General features: G+C 47.1%; 1 protein-coding gene across 1 annotated transcript in view; it reads right to left on the reverse strand.

The window, feature by feature from the left end:
- RAB3GAP2 (RAB3 GTPase activating non-catalytic protein subunit 2) overlaps nucleotides 1–16,381 on the reverse strand; it is a 684,945-nt gene that overhangs the window by 98,843 nt on the left and 569,721 nt on the right. The window contains exons 32-33 of the mRNA XM_086927924.1: nucleotides 15,983–16,072; nucleotides 15,098–15,319 (exon numbers count right to left, since the gene is read on the reverse strand). Of these exons, the coding sequence (XP_086784050.1) occupies nucleotides 15,098–15,319; nucleotides 15,983–16,072 (312 nt within the window). The remainder of the gene's footprint in view (nucleotides 1–15,097; nucleotides 15,320–15,982; nucleotides 16,073–16,381) is intronic.

The raw sequence follows: 16,381 nt of genomic DNA on the forward strand, positions 1-16,381 counted from the left end.
AGGAAAGCCATGGATGCCCCCATTTTTCTTGTAGTGTGTGCTCTTGGGGGGACAGTTAAAGTGCGTTTGGCTTTTTGATGGCATATTTGAATGCATTTAACTATCCATCTGGCTATTCCTGAATTTGATATTGGGTTTCCTTTATGTTGTGGTGAAAAAGCACTAAATAATTGCTTTGTCTTTCTAAATGATTTCGTTCTGTCCACATAGTAAAGCAGAGCTCTTTACATCCAGCGTGTGTAGGGCTCTTTCAGCTACTGACTGTGGATTTTGAAAGAACACTGGCAGTTCTATTGATTGATTAATATGGAAATTTGATACTACTTTTGGCATAAACTTAGGGTTTGTTCTAAGAACTACCCTGTTAGCATGCACTTGCATGAAAGGTTCTTGAATTGTTAGTGCTTGTAATTCGCTAACTCGCCTGAGTGAGGTAATGGCAATCAAGAAAGCCATCTTCCACGTTAGAAATTGCAGTTTGCATGAGTGTAGAGGTTCGAAAGGCGGACCCATATGTCTGGTAAGTACTATATTTAAATTCCAGACTGGGGAAGGAGGGTGTCTTGCAGGGATCACCCTTTTAACACCCTCCATAAAAGCTTTGATTGCTGGTACTCTGAACAGTGAAAGGTGTTGCCTGTTTTGAAGGTATGCTGCTATAGCAGCTAGGTGTAGCCTTACTGAAGAGTATGCTAGGTTGCATCTTTGAAGATGCAGCAGGTAACATATAATGTTTTGTATGGAAGCATCTAATGGGTTGATTTGGTTATTGTTGCAGTAAATAATGAATCTTTTCCATTTAGCTGCATAGCATGCTCTAGTAGTTGGCCGTCTTGCCTCTTTAATAATGTTCATGAAATCAGGAGGCAAGTTAAGGTATCCGAACTCTAAGACTTCAGGAGCCAGATCGCAAGGTTCATCTGATTGGGATCTGGGTGCCTGATTTCTCCATGGTTCTGAGTAAGAAGATGGGGTGCGAGGCACAGCCTTTGATGAGGAACTACTGAAAGCTCCAGGAACGTTGTGTACCATGGTTGTCCCGCCCATGTGGGAGCAACTAGGATTAGCGTGAGTGACTGTTGCCACAGTTTGCGTGCCACCAGCGGAATCTGCCTGACCAGTTCATCCATATCCCACGCCCTGTGACAATGGATGTGGGAACCTGGGGGCAAAGTACTGGCATTTTGAGTTTTATTTTGTGGCAAACAGGTCTATCTCTGGGTGACTCCACTGTCTGAAGAATGGCTGGAGAACTTGGGGGTGAATCTCCCATTCGTGTAGTTGTTGGCTGTGTCTGCTAAGCAGGTCTGCTATCTGATTGTCTTTCCCTGGAAGGTGTTCTGCTAGGAGAAAGATGTCTTTTGGAATTGCCCACTTCCATATGCTCTGTGCCAAGTGGGACAGCTGTGGAGAGTGTGTTCCTCCCTGTTTCTGGATATAGTACATTGCGGTCATGTTGTCCGTCCGGATCAACACAGTTTTGCTGTACAAGTATTTCTGGAATGTTTTCAGGGCTAGGAATATCGTTAACAACTCTAGTTGGTTGATATGCAGTTTCTTTTGCTTGGTTGTCCAGATCCCTTGTACTGTGTAGTGAAGGAGGTGGGCTGACAAGCCTGTCAGTGATGCGTCCGCTGTTAGTACTGTTTGTTTATTTTTATTGCCTGTCCCCCTGTAACCCCGGTGTCATCCCGCCCCGCTCCCCGCTTCCCGCCTCCGTTTCTTAACCACGCCCACTTTCTTTCTGTGCCCTCCCCGCTCCCGTCTCCCAGCTGCTCCGCCCTCCCTCGCACTTCGCCATATATGGCGACCGTGCGAACGCGCAGCGGTCACGCGCAGCGGGCGCGCCGATTGTGCGCCAAAGGTAAGCCTGTCTGCGCCCGTCCGCGACTGGACCGCGCCCAGCGCCAGGACCCCTGGCCCCCGCTGTCCCCTGCCCACCCGCCGGACATACGACGCCACCACCCTCAACGCACTCAACGCCGGCCGATCCCTGGGTTGCTACCGAGCCACCCCGAGACGCACCCACGGACCGGTCTGCTGCAACGCCTGCAAGTTCACCTGCATCCGGGCCTGCACCACTCCAGCAGTGCCCAAGACCCCGACGAGCAACAGCAGCAGCCACCTGAGATGCATCCTGCTCAACACCCGCTCCGTCCACAGGCATGCCATCGAGATCTGGAACCTGCTCGACACCACAGCCCCAGACGTCGCCTTCTTCACGGAAACCTGGATGAACGCCTCCTCAGCGCCTGACATCGCCATCGCCATCCCAGACGGCTATAAGATCATCCGAAGGGACCGCATCAACCACACCGGAGGAGGCATCGCCATCGTCCACAGGAACACCATCCGCATCACGACCAACACCGATGACACCCTAGCTACCGCCGAGCACCTGCACTTCCAAGTCCACATCAACCCCAAGACCACCCTCAGAGGCACCCTCATCTACAGACCCACTGGACAACGCTCACAATTCAGCGTAGACATCGCCGACTTCATCAGCCCGCACGCCCTCTGCTCCGCTGACTACATCCTCCTCGGGGACCTCAACTTCCACCTGGAGAACAACAACGACCGCAACACCACCACCCTGCTGGATAACCTCGCCAACCTGGGACTCAAGCAACTGGTGACCACCCCCACCCATTACGCCGGACACACACTCGACCCCGTCTTCTCATCCAGCAAGGACATCGCCTTCAACCACGCCACCGGACTCCACTGGACGGACGACAGCTGCGTCCACTTCAGCTTCGCAAGGACCACGTTCCACCACCACCAGCAACAGGCTGCACACAGGAACTGGAACAAGATCACAGCCGACCAGCTCGCATCCTCCCTGAGCACGAACCCTCCCACCAGCACAACGAACCCTAGCCAGGCGGCCACCAACCTCACGAAGTGGATCAACGACTGCCCAGACGAGCTCGCCCCCCTGAGGACCCCGCCCAGCAGACCCGGCAGCAAGAAAGCCCCATGGTTCACCGACAAACTCAAGAGCTCCAAGAAGAACTGCCGAGCCCTCGAGAGAACCTGGCACAGAGACCCAACACCGGACAACATGACTGCCCTCAAGCTCGCCACCCGGAAACACCACCAACTCATCCGCGCCACCAAGAAAACTGCATTCAAGGAATGACTGGACAACAATGCACACAACAGCAAAGAACTCTTCAACATCGTCAAAGAGCTCTCCAACCCCCAACGCCGGAAACAACAACATCACCCCTTCGCAAGACCTCTGCAACTCCCTCGCCTCCTACTTCCACAACAAGATCGCGGACATACACAACAGCTTCGGCACTCTACCGACGAGCACCACGACCGAACCACCGCCCCCCACCACCACCCTCCGCGCCTGGACTCCGATCAGCACCGAAGACACCATCCACACGATGAACACCATCCACTCCGGATCTCCAACCGACCCCTGCCCTCACCACGTCTTCAACAAGGCCGACGCTATCATCGCACCCCACCTGCGGGACATCATCAACACCTCCTTCGACACCACTACCTTCCCGGAGAGCTGGAAGCACGCCGAACTCAGCGCTCTACTCAAGAAGCCATCGGCTGACCCCACCGACCTCAAGAACTACCGCCCCATCTCGCTGCTCCCGTTTCCTGCAAAAGTCATCGAAAAGACCGTCAACAAGCAGCTGGCCGTCTTCCTCGAGACGAACGGCTCCCTCAACCCCTCGCAGTCTGGCTTCCGGGCCAACCACAGCACCGAGACCGCCCTGATCGCAGTCACCGATGACATCCGAGCGCTGCTCGACAACAGAGAAACAGCGGCCCTCATCCTCCTCAACCTCTCCGCGGCCTTCGACACGGTCTGCCATCGTACCCAAGTACAACGCCTCAGCAACGTCGGAGTCCAGGAGAAGGCACTGGAGTGGATCATCTCCTTCCTCGCCGGTAGGACAGAGAGTCCGCCTCCCCCCGTTCAGATCTGAAGCCACCGAAGTCATCTGCGGCGTCCCTCAAGGCTCCTCGCTCAGTCCAACCCTCTTCAACATCTACATGAGCCCCCTCGCAGACATCGCACGCCAGCACAACCTCAACATCATCTCCTACGCTGACGACACCCAGCTGATCCTCTCCCTTACCAACGACCCCGCCACCGCCAGAGCCAACCTTCACGAAGGGATCAAAGAGGTAGCCGAATGGATGAAGAACAGCCGCCTGAAACCGAACTCGGACAAGACGGAAGTCCTCATCTTGGGATCCTCACCCTCCACCTGGGACGACTCCTGGTGGCCCCCCACCCTAGGCAGCGCACCCAAACCAACAGACCACGCACACAACCTGGGCTTCATCCTGGACTCCTCCCTCTCCATGACCAGACAAGTCAACGCCGTCTCCTCGTCGTGCTTCAATATATTGCGCATGCTACGTAGGATCTTCCAGTGGATCCCCACCGAGACCAGGAAGACGGTCACATAAGGCCCTCGTCACCAGCCGTCTGGACTACGGCAACACCCTCTACGCCGGAACCACCGCCAAACTCCAGAAGAGACTCCAGCGGATCCAGAACGCCTCAGCACCACTCATCCTGAACATCCCCCGTCGCAGCCACATCTCCGGACACCTGAGAGATCTGCATTGGCTCCCGGTCAACAAGAGAATCACCTTCCGTCTCCTCACCCACGCACACAAAGCCCTACACAGCCAAGGCCCAGGATACCTCAACAGCCGCCTCAACTTCTACGCGCCCAACGCCAGCTTCGCTCGACCAGCCACGCCCTCGCCTCCGTCCCCCGCATCCGCAGAGCCACCACAGGGGGACGGTCCTTCTCCTACCTCGCCGCCAAGACATGGAACTCCCTCCCCACCCACCTCCGCCTGACCCAGGACCACCTCGCCTTCAGGAAGCAACTCAAGACCTGGCTGTTCGAGCAGTAGCGGACCCCCCTCCCCTAGCGCCTTGAGACCCTCTGGGTAAGTAGTGCGCTATATAAATACGATGATTGATTGATTAATTGATAGTTGTGGAACCGGTTCTTGGAACATTCGCCCCTTGGAAAGATTTTGTGGGTTTCACCACTGCAGAGAGTTGTGAGAGCGACTGTCCACCAACACTAGGTCTTTTAGTTGTCCTTGAGCCTGGTTCCATTGCCGTGCTAGGCATTCCTGCAATGGACGCATTGGAAGTCTGGCATGAGGGACAATGAATATGCAGGAGGCCATCATGCCTATGAGCTGCATGAAGACTCGAGCTGGCAGAGAGTGTTGTGGCTAAAATTTGCAAATGAGCATCTGCATGCTGGCTATCCTCGCTGAATTTGGGTATGCCTTCGCCACTGAGGTATCTATAGTGGTTCTCAGATATTGTTGTATGAGGGACGGTTGCAGGTGCGATTTTGGGTAGTTTATGGAGAAGCCTAGGCTGTGTAGCAGCTGGAGTGTTTGGGACGTGTTTTCTGCACATTGTTGAAACGATTTTGGTTGTATTAGCCAATCGTCCAGATATGGGAACACATGAATGTGTTGTCTCCTGAGATGTGCTGCTACTGTGGCTAAGCATTTTGTAAACACTCTTGGAGCTGTGGTTACCCAGAAAGGCAAGGCCTTGAATTGGTAGTGTTGACCCTCTATTGTGAACCTGAGATATTTCCCGTGAGCTGGATGGATGGGTATGTGAAAAAAAGCATCCTTGAGGTCCAATGTTGCTAGGAAGTCTCCTTGCTGTTGTAGTGGGAGCACTTGCTGTAGTGTGATCATATGGAAATGCTCTGACAGTATGTATTGATTTAGGGGTATGAGGTCCAATATCGGTCTGAGGGAACCGTCCTTCTTGGGAATAAGGAAGTATAGCGAATATACTCCTCTCCCTTGATGTTGGAAAGGGACTGGCTCTATGGCCCCCTTTTCCAGCATGCATTTCACCTCTTGTTGTAGCAGGGTGATGTGTTCTTTGGACATCGGACGGTGTCTGGGTGGTATGTTTGGGGGGGTAGAAGTGAGTTCCAGGAAATAACCATACTGGATAATTTGTCTCACCCACCTGTCCGTGGTAATTGCGTTCCAGACAGGTAGGAATTGTTGGAGTCTGCCTGCGACCGACGTTAGGTGGTCCGGAGGTAGCGTGATGAAGTCAATGTTTTGTGGCAGTGGAGGCTCTGGTGTTATTGCCTCCACGTCCTCTTCCCTTATTATTGTTTCCCCGATAACCTCCTCTGTTGGAGTTTTTGGTAAAGGAACTTTGTGTGTTGCCTTTGTATGATGACGACTTTTGGGAAGTATTGCCTCGTGTAGCTGCCCTGTATGAGGAGCGACAAAAGGAACTTCTGTGATGCTGAAACTGCAATGCTCCCATTGACTTTGCGGTTTCTGTGTCCTTCTTCATTTTATCTAAAATGGTGTCGACAGCAGGGCCAAAAAGGAAGTCTTGGTTGACTGGCTGATTAAGGATGGTGGACTGCACCTCGTTTTTAAAGCCTGAAATACACAGCCATGCATGTCGCCTTAGTAAAACACTAGTGTTAATAGACCTGGCTGTGGTGTCTGCTGCATCAAGCGCACATTTGATGGAGGCGTTTGTGATGAACTTTCCCTCCTGTATGAGGTCATCAGCTTGGGCATTAAAAGGCTCAGGTAGGTGTTGTATTAAGCTTTCAAGCTGGTCGTAGTGTGCACTGTCGTAACGAGCTAGCAGAGCTTGAGTATTGGCAATCCTCCATGAATTGGAGGCCTGTGCTGCTACCCTTTTACCTGAGGCTTCTAGTATTTTTGATTCCTTATCGGGGGAGGGGCTTCCCCCGTTGTCTGTGAGTTAGCCCTTTTCCGTGCATTAGCCACCACTAGTGAGTCTAATGGTAATTGCCCTCTGATGTAGGTAGGGTCTGTAGGGGCTGCTCTATACTTTTTCTCAATCCTGGGATTGATTACCCTTGCCCTGGCTGTATGCTTAAATATGTCAGGTGCGCGTTTTAACACTCCCTTTAGCATAGGAAGTGTTCTGACATTTTTTTCTGAAGTAGGGAAGGTGTAAAATAAGAAGTCTTCCTCTACAGGGTCATTATGCATATCTACATTGTGGTACTGTGCTGCCCGGTCTATTAATTGGTTGAAGACAATGGTGTCATCAGTAGGTGAAGTCTTAGTTGGATAGGAGGAGACATCAGGGATGTGATGGGTGTTATAAGGGTCAGTTGGCTCCTCCCGTGGTTCATTTGGTGGCTCAGGGTCCTGTGGATAATCATAATCAGGCTGAGGATCCTCCCCTGTGTTCCCCTCATTGTCCCCATAGTGAGAAGGAGAGTAAGGAGGAAAAGGAGTAGTAGGCATAATGGGATTAAATGGACAAAAGGGTCTAGATGGAGAAGTCCCAAAGTCCTTCTTTTTTAGTGGAATAGGGGAATGAGAGTCAGTGTCCAGTGGCCTCTTCTTCCTGTGCAGGATTGTCACTTTACCAGTCTCTGGATTAATATATATTTTTGCCTGGTCGTCTGCTGGATCAGGATGGAAGAGTTCTTCCTCCACTGTTCTTGGTTGTGACTTTTTTGGGTCGACAACCCCTTCTGCTTCGACGACTTTTGGTGCCTTCGTGCTTCTCTTCGGCTCGTGCCCTTTTTTAGGGTCGGGGAGTGTTTTCGGATCGACCGGGTCTTTCGGTTCGACAAGTTTCTTGTGCTCTACAGGCTTTTTTGGTTGACTGTCCTTTCCCGAGTCGGTGTTCTTTTTAGGATCGACTGGTGTTTTTGAAGCACTGGTCTTCGGGTCGATAGCCTTCTCCGGCCGCATTATAGGCTTTGATACGGCACCCTTCCCGTCGGCGACCTTCTTTGGTTCGGCGACTTTTGGCACAGCCGGCCTTTTCGGGTCGACGTCCTTTTTTGTGTTGGCGCCCTTCGGCTTGGCGTCCTTTTTGGGCTCGACGGCCTGTTTCAGGTCGGCGCCCTCCGGGTCGACGCCCTTTTTCGGGTCGACAATTTTCTTGGGGCCGACGCCTTTAGGCTGCACGGCCTTCTTCGGCTCGACGGTGTTCTTTGGATCGACGCCTTTAGGCTGTACGTTTTCCTTTGGGTCGACGGCCTTCGGGTCGACGACCTGTTTAGGCTCTGGAACCTTCTTTGGGATCGCGGTACTTGGCCCTGGGGTCTCGGAAGGTTTCGGTTTCGTAGCAGAGCCGGATGGAGGGACTGGCGAATGTTTCTTTGGATCTTGGCTAAGGCCTTTTGGTGATGCCTCGACCGGAGCCTTTGATAACGGGGTAATCGGTGTCGGGGGCAGTGTACTCAATATTTGCCCTGGTGGGATCTCGTCATCGGAGTCCGAGTAGTCCTCGACGGTGACGATCTCAATGTCCGAATCTGGAGCTTCTTGAAGTTCTTGGTCATCATCGAAGATGTTGTCCGGTTCCGGTGCCTGTCGCTGCATCTCTTGCCTAGCGGCCCGTTGATTCCGTATGGTATCTTCGACCGAAACTGGGTGCAGAAAGGAAAGGTTTCTTCCTTATGGTCTGGAGAAAGGCACTTGTTGCATACTTGATGCTTGTGTGGAGTCACCTATCTCGTGGTACTTCGAAGACTCTTCCAGGACAACAAAGTGCAATCATCCGGACCCAACACTAGGTGGCGATCTATGCACAGATATGAATTCAGCAGCCCACATGCCTCGAACAAAGATGTTGTCAAAGTCAAAAAAACTTTAGTAAAAAAGTGACTAAGGGTACAGCTCTCTCCGATCTGTGCTAGCTGGCACGGAAAAAGAAAGAAAAAACGTCAGAGCGCAGGGCGGCGTCTGAGTAGATACCGCTACGTCATTTCCGGCGATCTTGACTCCAATGACGAACGTGGAGTTGACCGACGCCACCTACCAACGCACATGGGTACTGCTGAAGAAAAATTCTGCGGATCCAGTCGGAATCTAAAACGAATAGCCTTTTTCAGATATGGTATTCACCAGAAAAAATGTCACTAAAGGTAAGTAACTTTATCTTCTGATGAATACCTCTAACCACAGAATCCTCATCCTTAGTATAGATAGCAAAGCAATACAATTCACTCCCCCACCCCCTTTAGTGGGGTCTGCGGAATGATTCAGATAAATAAATCCTGCAGGACTGAATGGCTAAAATGTCCTTCAGGTCATTCCTTGATATCAATGTAATACTGCTTTGTGCAAGTGTGTACTTATGCCAGTAGGTCTGCGCCAAAACGCAGTGGTAGCAGCGTTGGCCCCGAGGGAGTGAGCCCTGAACTCTTCTAGAGGCTACTTCTTGGCCTGTCTGGAACAGAATTTAATGCAGAGGACTATCCTCCTGGAAAAGGTCCTCTTTTGCACCGCCTTGCCTTTCTGATGGATACTTTCAACTGCATATTCCTCACCATCTGAATATTCCTCAGTCATAAGACTGAATCCAGAAACCTTAAAACAGTACTCCAGTGCGTTGGTAAGCAGCACCGTGCTGCTCCAGAAATGACGCACAAAGTCACATATAAGCGCCACCCATGCATTCTGATCTCTGTTCCTTGTCTTCCATGCCTTCAGATGTGGATCTGGAGCTCTCCTCTCCTGTCTTTAAGTTTTGTTTCCAAAACGCCTCTTTTTTAGAAGAGCGCATAAACACAGGACCCCCTCCCAAAACAACAGAGTTTAACCCCTTAAGTGCTGCCTCGGTGCATTGGCCGACGGCAGCACTACCTCCCCAGTGCTGCGCACGACCATTGGACGTCCATTCAGCACTAGTTCCAATGGACAGCGCAGCACTGGGGAGGGATGTTTACGAGCATCTATGAGGTTAGACCTTCTAGGGATTGCACAAACAAATATCTGTGACAGGCCCTCATGACGTATGCCTTTGGTGCCTACTGAAGGGCCTGAGACAACTGTCTTCAGAGGAACCCAAGGGTAAGTTGAAGAAGAACAATCAAAAGTCTAAGTTGGTCTCGCTCCCGATCTCCATTGGAGCTGATCCAGGTGCTTGTTCAGTTGCACCCTAAATTTCTGGGGCCATCAGTGACATTGCAGCAAGTAAAGGCCTTCAGGGAGGCTGTGCTGCACAATGGCAACACTTTATCGGTTCCATCTGGTGCATCTTCGGGCTTCAAGGATCCGCATGGGTCTTCAGCTGGGTTTCTGCCAGCAGGATCGCCATTGGCGACGACTGTGTCCCTGGAACCCACGTCAAGTTCAGCACCAGCACTAGTTTCAGTGCCATCATCACTAGTTTCCTTTGCACTGATACCTGTGCCAATGCCGGACGGGGATGATTTACAACCTGTTGCACTGTAGAATCCACCAAGACTTCGAGTGAGGCCACTCCTGGCTCCCAACGCAGCGCAGCCAACAGGCAAATCCTTGTAATTCTGACAATTTGCACAATCCTTCTGTCACTGACTAGGACAATGACAATATTTCTGAAGGGGAAAACTATCTCCCCAAATATGATGAGGAAAAGTAATATGAAAAACTCCCAAGATGCCAGTGCTCTTGATACTTCATCAGCTACTCACCTTGTGTCTCCTACTAGTCCTGCTACTGCGGAACTTGCCTCCTTCGTCGTCAGGATGCAGAGGGCAGCAGAAGTATTTGACCTACTGCTTCACATTCATCCCAGAGAGTCACATGGACAATGGAACATTAACACTTACCATCCAAGCACTGCATAACCTAAAAGAAGCATGAGTAAAGAAGGAGGTGCCACTGAGCAGGAGTGGTCTTCAAATTGGTTTTCCTGGCTCCCACGATGGCTATCTGGTCTATGTAAATCACTGTTGCCAGTTACTGTTGCTTTTCTATTGGGTTGCGGGATTATACAATTGGGGATTATCTGCTGTAAATATGCAATCCTCAAACTGGGTAGAATGCAAGTTACCAGGAAGTTGTTATAGTCAAAAGCGAGCATAAGGAACAAGAGGACCCAACTAAAGTAATGGTATAAATACATGAATTAGATAGTGTAGTTGAAGAATCAATTAGAGCGGGGAATGTTAAAATAGATAGCAATGCTTTTAGCGATAAAAAAGAACTATTGTTCTTATCAATAAAATCGCCCGTTCAGAACAAGTATGAAGTCAGGCATGCGCCGATACCGAGACCCGGGATTACTGATTGATAGGTAAGAAGTGGGAGGGTGCATAGCTGGAAGGCAAACACTCGGCAGGAAACTCTTGATCAATTCCCACAGATGGGTGCATGACATTGCAATGGCAGGGGAGATTGCCTAAAAAGGCACACATAGCTGGAGGGGGTATGTGCGCTCCTCAAAACACCATAAAGTCAGACTCCACATGAGTTAGAAGAAGACATTTATAAGATGAGGAATCTGCAGGAAGATGGGTTGCAGCACCAGCACATGCACCAGCACGTGCAAAGGCTATATAGAACTATAAAAACATGGTACAAAATTTGGACCAACAGGCAGAATCCAATCAATAATGTGCTGTGGAGTGCCTTAGATGAGGATCCTGAATCCACCTATACTAAGTACTTACGATCATCATTAAAACGTACTAATACTATAAGTCTCTTGCAATTGAATCACCCATTTTCTTCCTTTCAGCTAACGTTAAAGAAAGCGGCTATAAAGCACTAGCTAATGGAGGACAAAACAAGTCTGAGTAAGCGATTACATGCATGGATGGTCTTGCAATCATATATCAAATTAAAGCCAGCAATGAATGTATCTAGGTCAGACATATGCTCCGCACTTAAAAACAAAGTTCATGGCGTTACGTCTTGGCACAATTCCATCAAATGCTGATCAACCAAGTTGGCAATATAAAGGTCCGAAAGCATGCAGTCTTTGCGGAGCACTGAAGCAGGATCTGATTCATCTAATTTGCGTCTGCCCTAACCTAAAATCACATTGCATTTGGTTATTGAAAATACATTTTAATATAAGTGGTATTCGCACCTGTAGAGCAGCAATATTGAAATGCCTTGATCCAAATGATCCACAGCTTAATTGTAACATGGTAACATTTTTAACCCTGTACGAAAAATGAGTCAAGACCGGGCCAAGGGGAGCTACAGAATAGCAACGTGGTTGACATATATTTTACAATGGACTTTTTCCAGTTCTGTCCTGTTTTTATGGGTTTACATTAATATGCTAAAAAAGGCTCCCTTGGAGACTGTGTTTTGCAAAACAGATTACTGTGTATGGATTTTATTGCATTTTGTCCCTTTTTACATTTAACTCAGCTGTGTAACCAATGTTTTGTGAATTAACTGATGTTTTAAAAAGAAAATAAATCCCTATTGTAGAATTTGTTTTAAATTATTATAATGATCTACAGTATATTGTTATGGTTTTAACTAACTAAAACAATAAAGCATTGTTGAACTTTGTATCGATCATACATTTGCTTCTCAAGAACAAGAAGTAGATCTTTCTCGTATCTGTGTGTTAACATTTGGAATTTCCTTCCCATAGATATTTCCAACAATCTAGCTCTTCATAAAATGCTCGGGCACTATCAATATCTAAGTTAGAATCTTTCCAGTAAGCTGTTTTCTAGCACCCGAGCAACTACAGGCAGCTGCAGGTTTTTAAAAATAACACTCACACTCAATTATTTAGTGGATTAAAGAGAGCTCCAATAAATAACTAAAGAATATCTTGCTCTCATCAACAATGGTAAGATGGGAGTGGCATTTACTTGTGACATATGAAGTTGGTGTTTAGGGACCAACTCCTAGTAGCAAAGCAATAGTGCAAGATGAGAGCGGGAATAGACAATTCCCTACCAAACACGTTTGTCAAAATTTAAAGAACACTCAGCTCCCTTTTTCTGAATAAATACGGACATGAATGTGAGGGACCAAGTAAAGGAACTACTGATACACTAAGCAGAATACTCACTACTTAACATTGAACAAAGTTATTGTGAAGAGGGCAGAAATGCTGGGGGTATGTGGCCACCAAGCTGAAGGCTAAACAGGTGAGGGCCCATATACAAACCTATAGACTGAAAAGGTGGACACAGTTGAGAGGATGCTGATACATTACATTTGTACCAGCAATATCACCAGCTAGCATATTATCATTGCTTTGAAGTTAGATTGTTCCTATATTGTTTTCACTCAAATGCATAAAATGGAAAACAAAATGTAATCAAAAGAAACAACAAGGCTAGTCTTCTAGCACTAAATCTTTGGAAAGTCTAATCAGCCAAAACCTGGCAAGCACCAAAAGAAAACCCTGGAAGCTCCAATAAGCAAAGAGGAAACTTGAATGGCTGTTACAAAGTGTAAGTCGAACAAAGCCATTGGCTCAGTTGGGTTCATGGCCTCTTTTAATAAGATGATGGTTCCCTCTCTGCTTGGTTTCTTCATAGTGCTGTTTAATCACTTTAGAAGCGCATACTTAGTTATTGCAACTATGCTGGAAGCAGGGCTCTGTAACACTTAAAGACCAATTGGGTTAATCTACATAGACACAAAACAATGCACTACGTTCTGGCTACTGAAATCAAACAGATCATGACACATTTAGCCACCCAAACACCCTGGAATGGTGAGGAGTCAACAGGCAGGAGACAACACTACTCATTTCATGTGTGATGATATAACAGACAAGCAATACCGCTTTTTCTAGATGCTGAGAATTCATTCGACAGGTGAAGTGGGCCGTCTTATGGGAGGCACTGATTGATAAGGGTTTTAGAATGAATTTCTAAGCATGTGTAATGGCATTACTCTACAATGTGGATACTTTTGAATGGGGGCATGTCTAATAGAATTCACTTACGAAGATACACCAGGCAGAGATGGTATACCCGCTCTCTGGGCTGTCAATGGAACCCTTCACTCAATCTCTAAGGAATAAAAAATATATTTAGCGTTATTAGGGTGGGTGGTAACTCCCTTCAAATGTTCATGTTGGCTCATGATGCTCTAGTGGCCCTACAGATCTTGAACGATCCTTTACTGCAGAGACTGAGGTATAGCAAACATATCAGACCGTTTCAGGTTCAAGGTCAACAAGTACCAATCTGGGAACCTTAAAAACTCACACTCAGGTAAGGTGAAACTCATAGGCTAGCAGAACTGTTTTTTGTGACCGACCAAATCTATTAAATACATTGGTGTCTATCTGACAGAGGTCTGTATACAGAAAATGATCCTCAACTGTATAAGAACATATACAAAGACATGGACAAGTGGCAAAATCACTCACTCCCCTGGCACGGCAGAACTGCTGCATTTAAAACGACTTTTCCACCTGAAATATTACACAGTTTATAATGATTGCCAGTATGGACCCAAATGAGTTCCAGAAGTTTAAGGGCCACATTCGTTTGAGTGTTTGATGGGCTACGACTTACCCTTTGCCCAAGCCACGAGAAAGACTATGCATACCAGAAGCTAAAAACTGCTATCAGGGAGAAAGAGCATTGAGCTAGTATGATCACATCACACAAACTGGTAAGTGCGGGGGGTTGAATAGCCACAGAGAGAACACGTCAGGATAATAATTCTGAAAATGTATTTAAAGTCATTTATCAAACTGTATTGTGCATCTGTCTTTTAAATGCCACAATAACATTTGTGAACTTTAGAAAGTAACCACAGTGTGTCTTGGTGCTTGAGTTCTAATCAGAATTTTAAGTCGATCCATTGCGATTGTGGCATTGCCTTCACACTCAAAAGTCAGCCTTTCAAAAATAAATCCCCTTTCGATTTAGAAACATGAAAAAAATCACCTTTCAAATAATATGTAAATAAAATGAATATAAATAGAGATGGGAAGATGCCAGTACAAGAGTCAGATGGCTGCCGGCATGTCTGATTTCCATGATCTCCCTGGGTATGTATTGTTTTATCAGAGTAGGCCCCCATTCATATATGTGGAATACATATCACATGGTACAGTGGTGTTTGATCCATGTTTTGAATAGATACAGTTGGTAATAGCTAACATGTTGAAATATAACAGGCTCATCCAAAATACTATATTATCTGTAATCTTTTTTTATAAAAATAAATAAATAGGAAACATAATTAGGAATATCTCTGCATTCCTAAACAATTACAAGGGATTCATTTGTTTAAAAAAAGACTACACATAAACAACTCTAAACATGTACATTCTAGCAATGTAAGTGGTACTAAAAGATGGGGAAACTTGCATCATTACCTCTTCTGCCACAGGGTCGAGCCCATAGCTGTACAGCTCACAGACATAATGCCGCCTGATAACATCCTCGCTAACTTGGAGTTGCTGGGCCAGGTCCACGCACAGAGTCAGCCAATCCACTTTCTTTCCCAAGCTCACCGGAGAGGCCACTTCTGAAGAAGAGATGGGAGTTTGCGCGTGACACTGTGCCTGGGCTGCTGCACTCACTACCTTCATCAGAAACTTAGGACACAAGATAAAACGAGAAAGAAATTAAGAAAGCTGCACACATCTTTGTTTTCCTTTCATGTCCCTCAAACTAATTAGTGACAAGCAGTTTTCCTTTACCATGTATCCTATACCACATTCTGATTTCATTTTTTTTGGTTCCTATAACCACAGATTTGCCTCTTCTACAAGGTTTCAGTGGTGTATCTTTCCAAGACCTCACAGTTTATCGAAGAAGCTTTCTCAGACATTATTTTCAATTACTGGCCTAATCTCCTGATGTCATATTTTCAACATGCATTTCACATCGAGCCATTTACTTGGCTTAGTTCTAGTTTTCCACATTCACCTTCTTTATTCCCATTCGAAACCTGGCTGTAACACTTAAGATGGTGGCCTTATCGCTTTAAAAACAATCTAAACTAAGATCTCTTGATATCATATTTGCAGTAATCTCTTGACATGTAACCATTTATGTTTCTTGCTTCCTGAGATCAAAGTTCGACTTCTTATTTTCCTCTAGCTTTCAACCTGTCAGATGCGTATCCGATTCTTCAACAATCAGAACACTACCACACAGATCAGACACAAGGAATATGATTTGCAACTGATTTCAAACGAAGCGTCAAAATAATCACAATTTTTTTGTTGTAAGAAACAGAAACGGTCTAAACTTACCTGTTGTCGTGCACATATTAGCTGAGGGTCCATGTCACCACTTGGCAGCAACTGGATTGAAGTTAGATCTTTAAAAAATGCAGTTTTACCCTGAAAAAGAACCCATATACTCTTAAAGGAATTAGTGCAAGGGCACGTCTATGCTAAAGTCTACTTGGAGAACATCTTTAAATAGGAAATTATGTTTTCTGTCACAAAATATAATTTTGCTACATGGCATCTGTAAAAGAGTGTGTTTCTCAGTTTTTCACACAATTCTATCATTCATCCTGCTACCATATACAGAAATTAATTTGTGATGCTATAGAGAAGCTGTGCATATTAGATACGAAGGAAGACTGGTGGATTTTACATTATATCAAACAAACTGTAATGAAGCCTCATTATGTTAACTATGGT

This window comes from Lissotriton vulgaris, chromosome 6 (assembly GCF_964263255.1).
Source record: "Lissotriton vulgaris chromosome 6, aLisVul1.2, whole genome shotgun sequence".
Classification (NCBI taxonomy): domain Eukaryota; kingdom Metazoa; phylum Chordata; class Amphibia; order Caudata; family Salamandridae; genus Lissotriton; species Lissotriton vulgaris.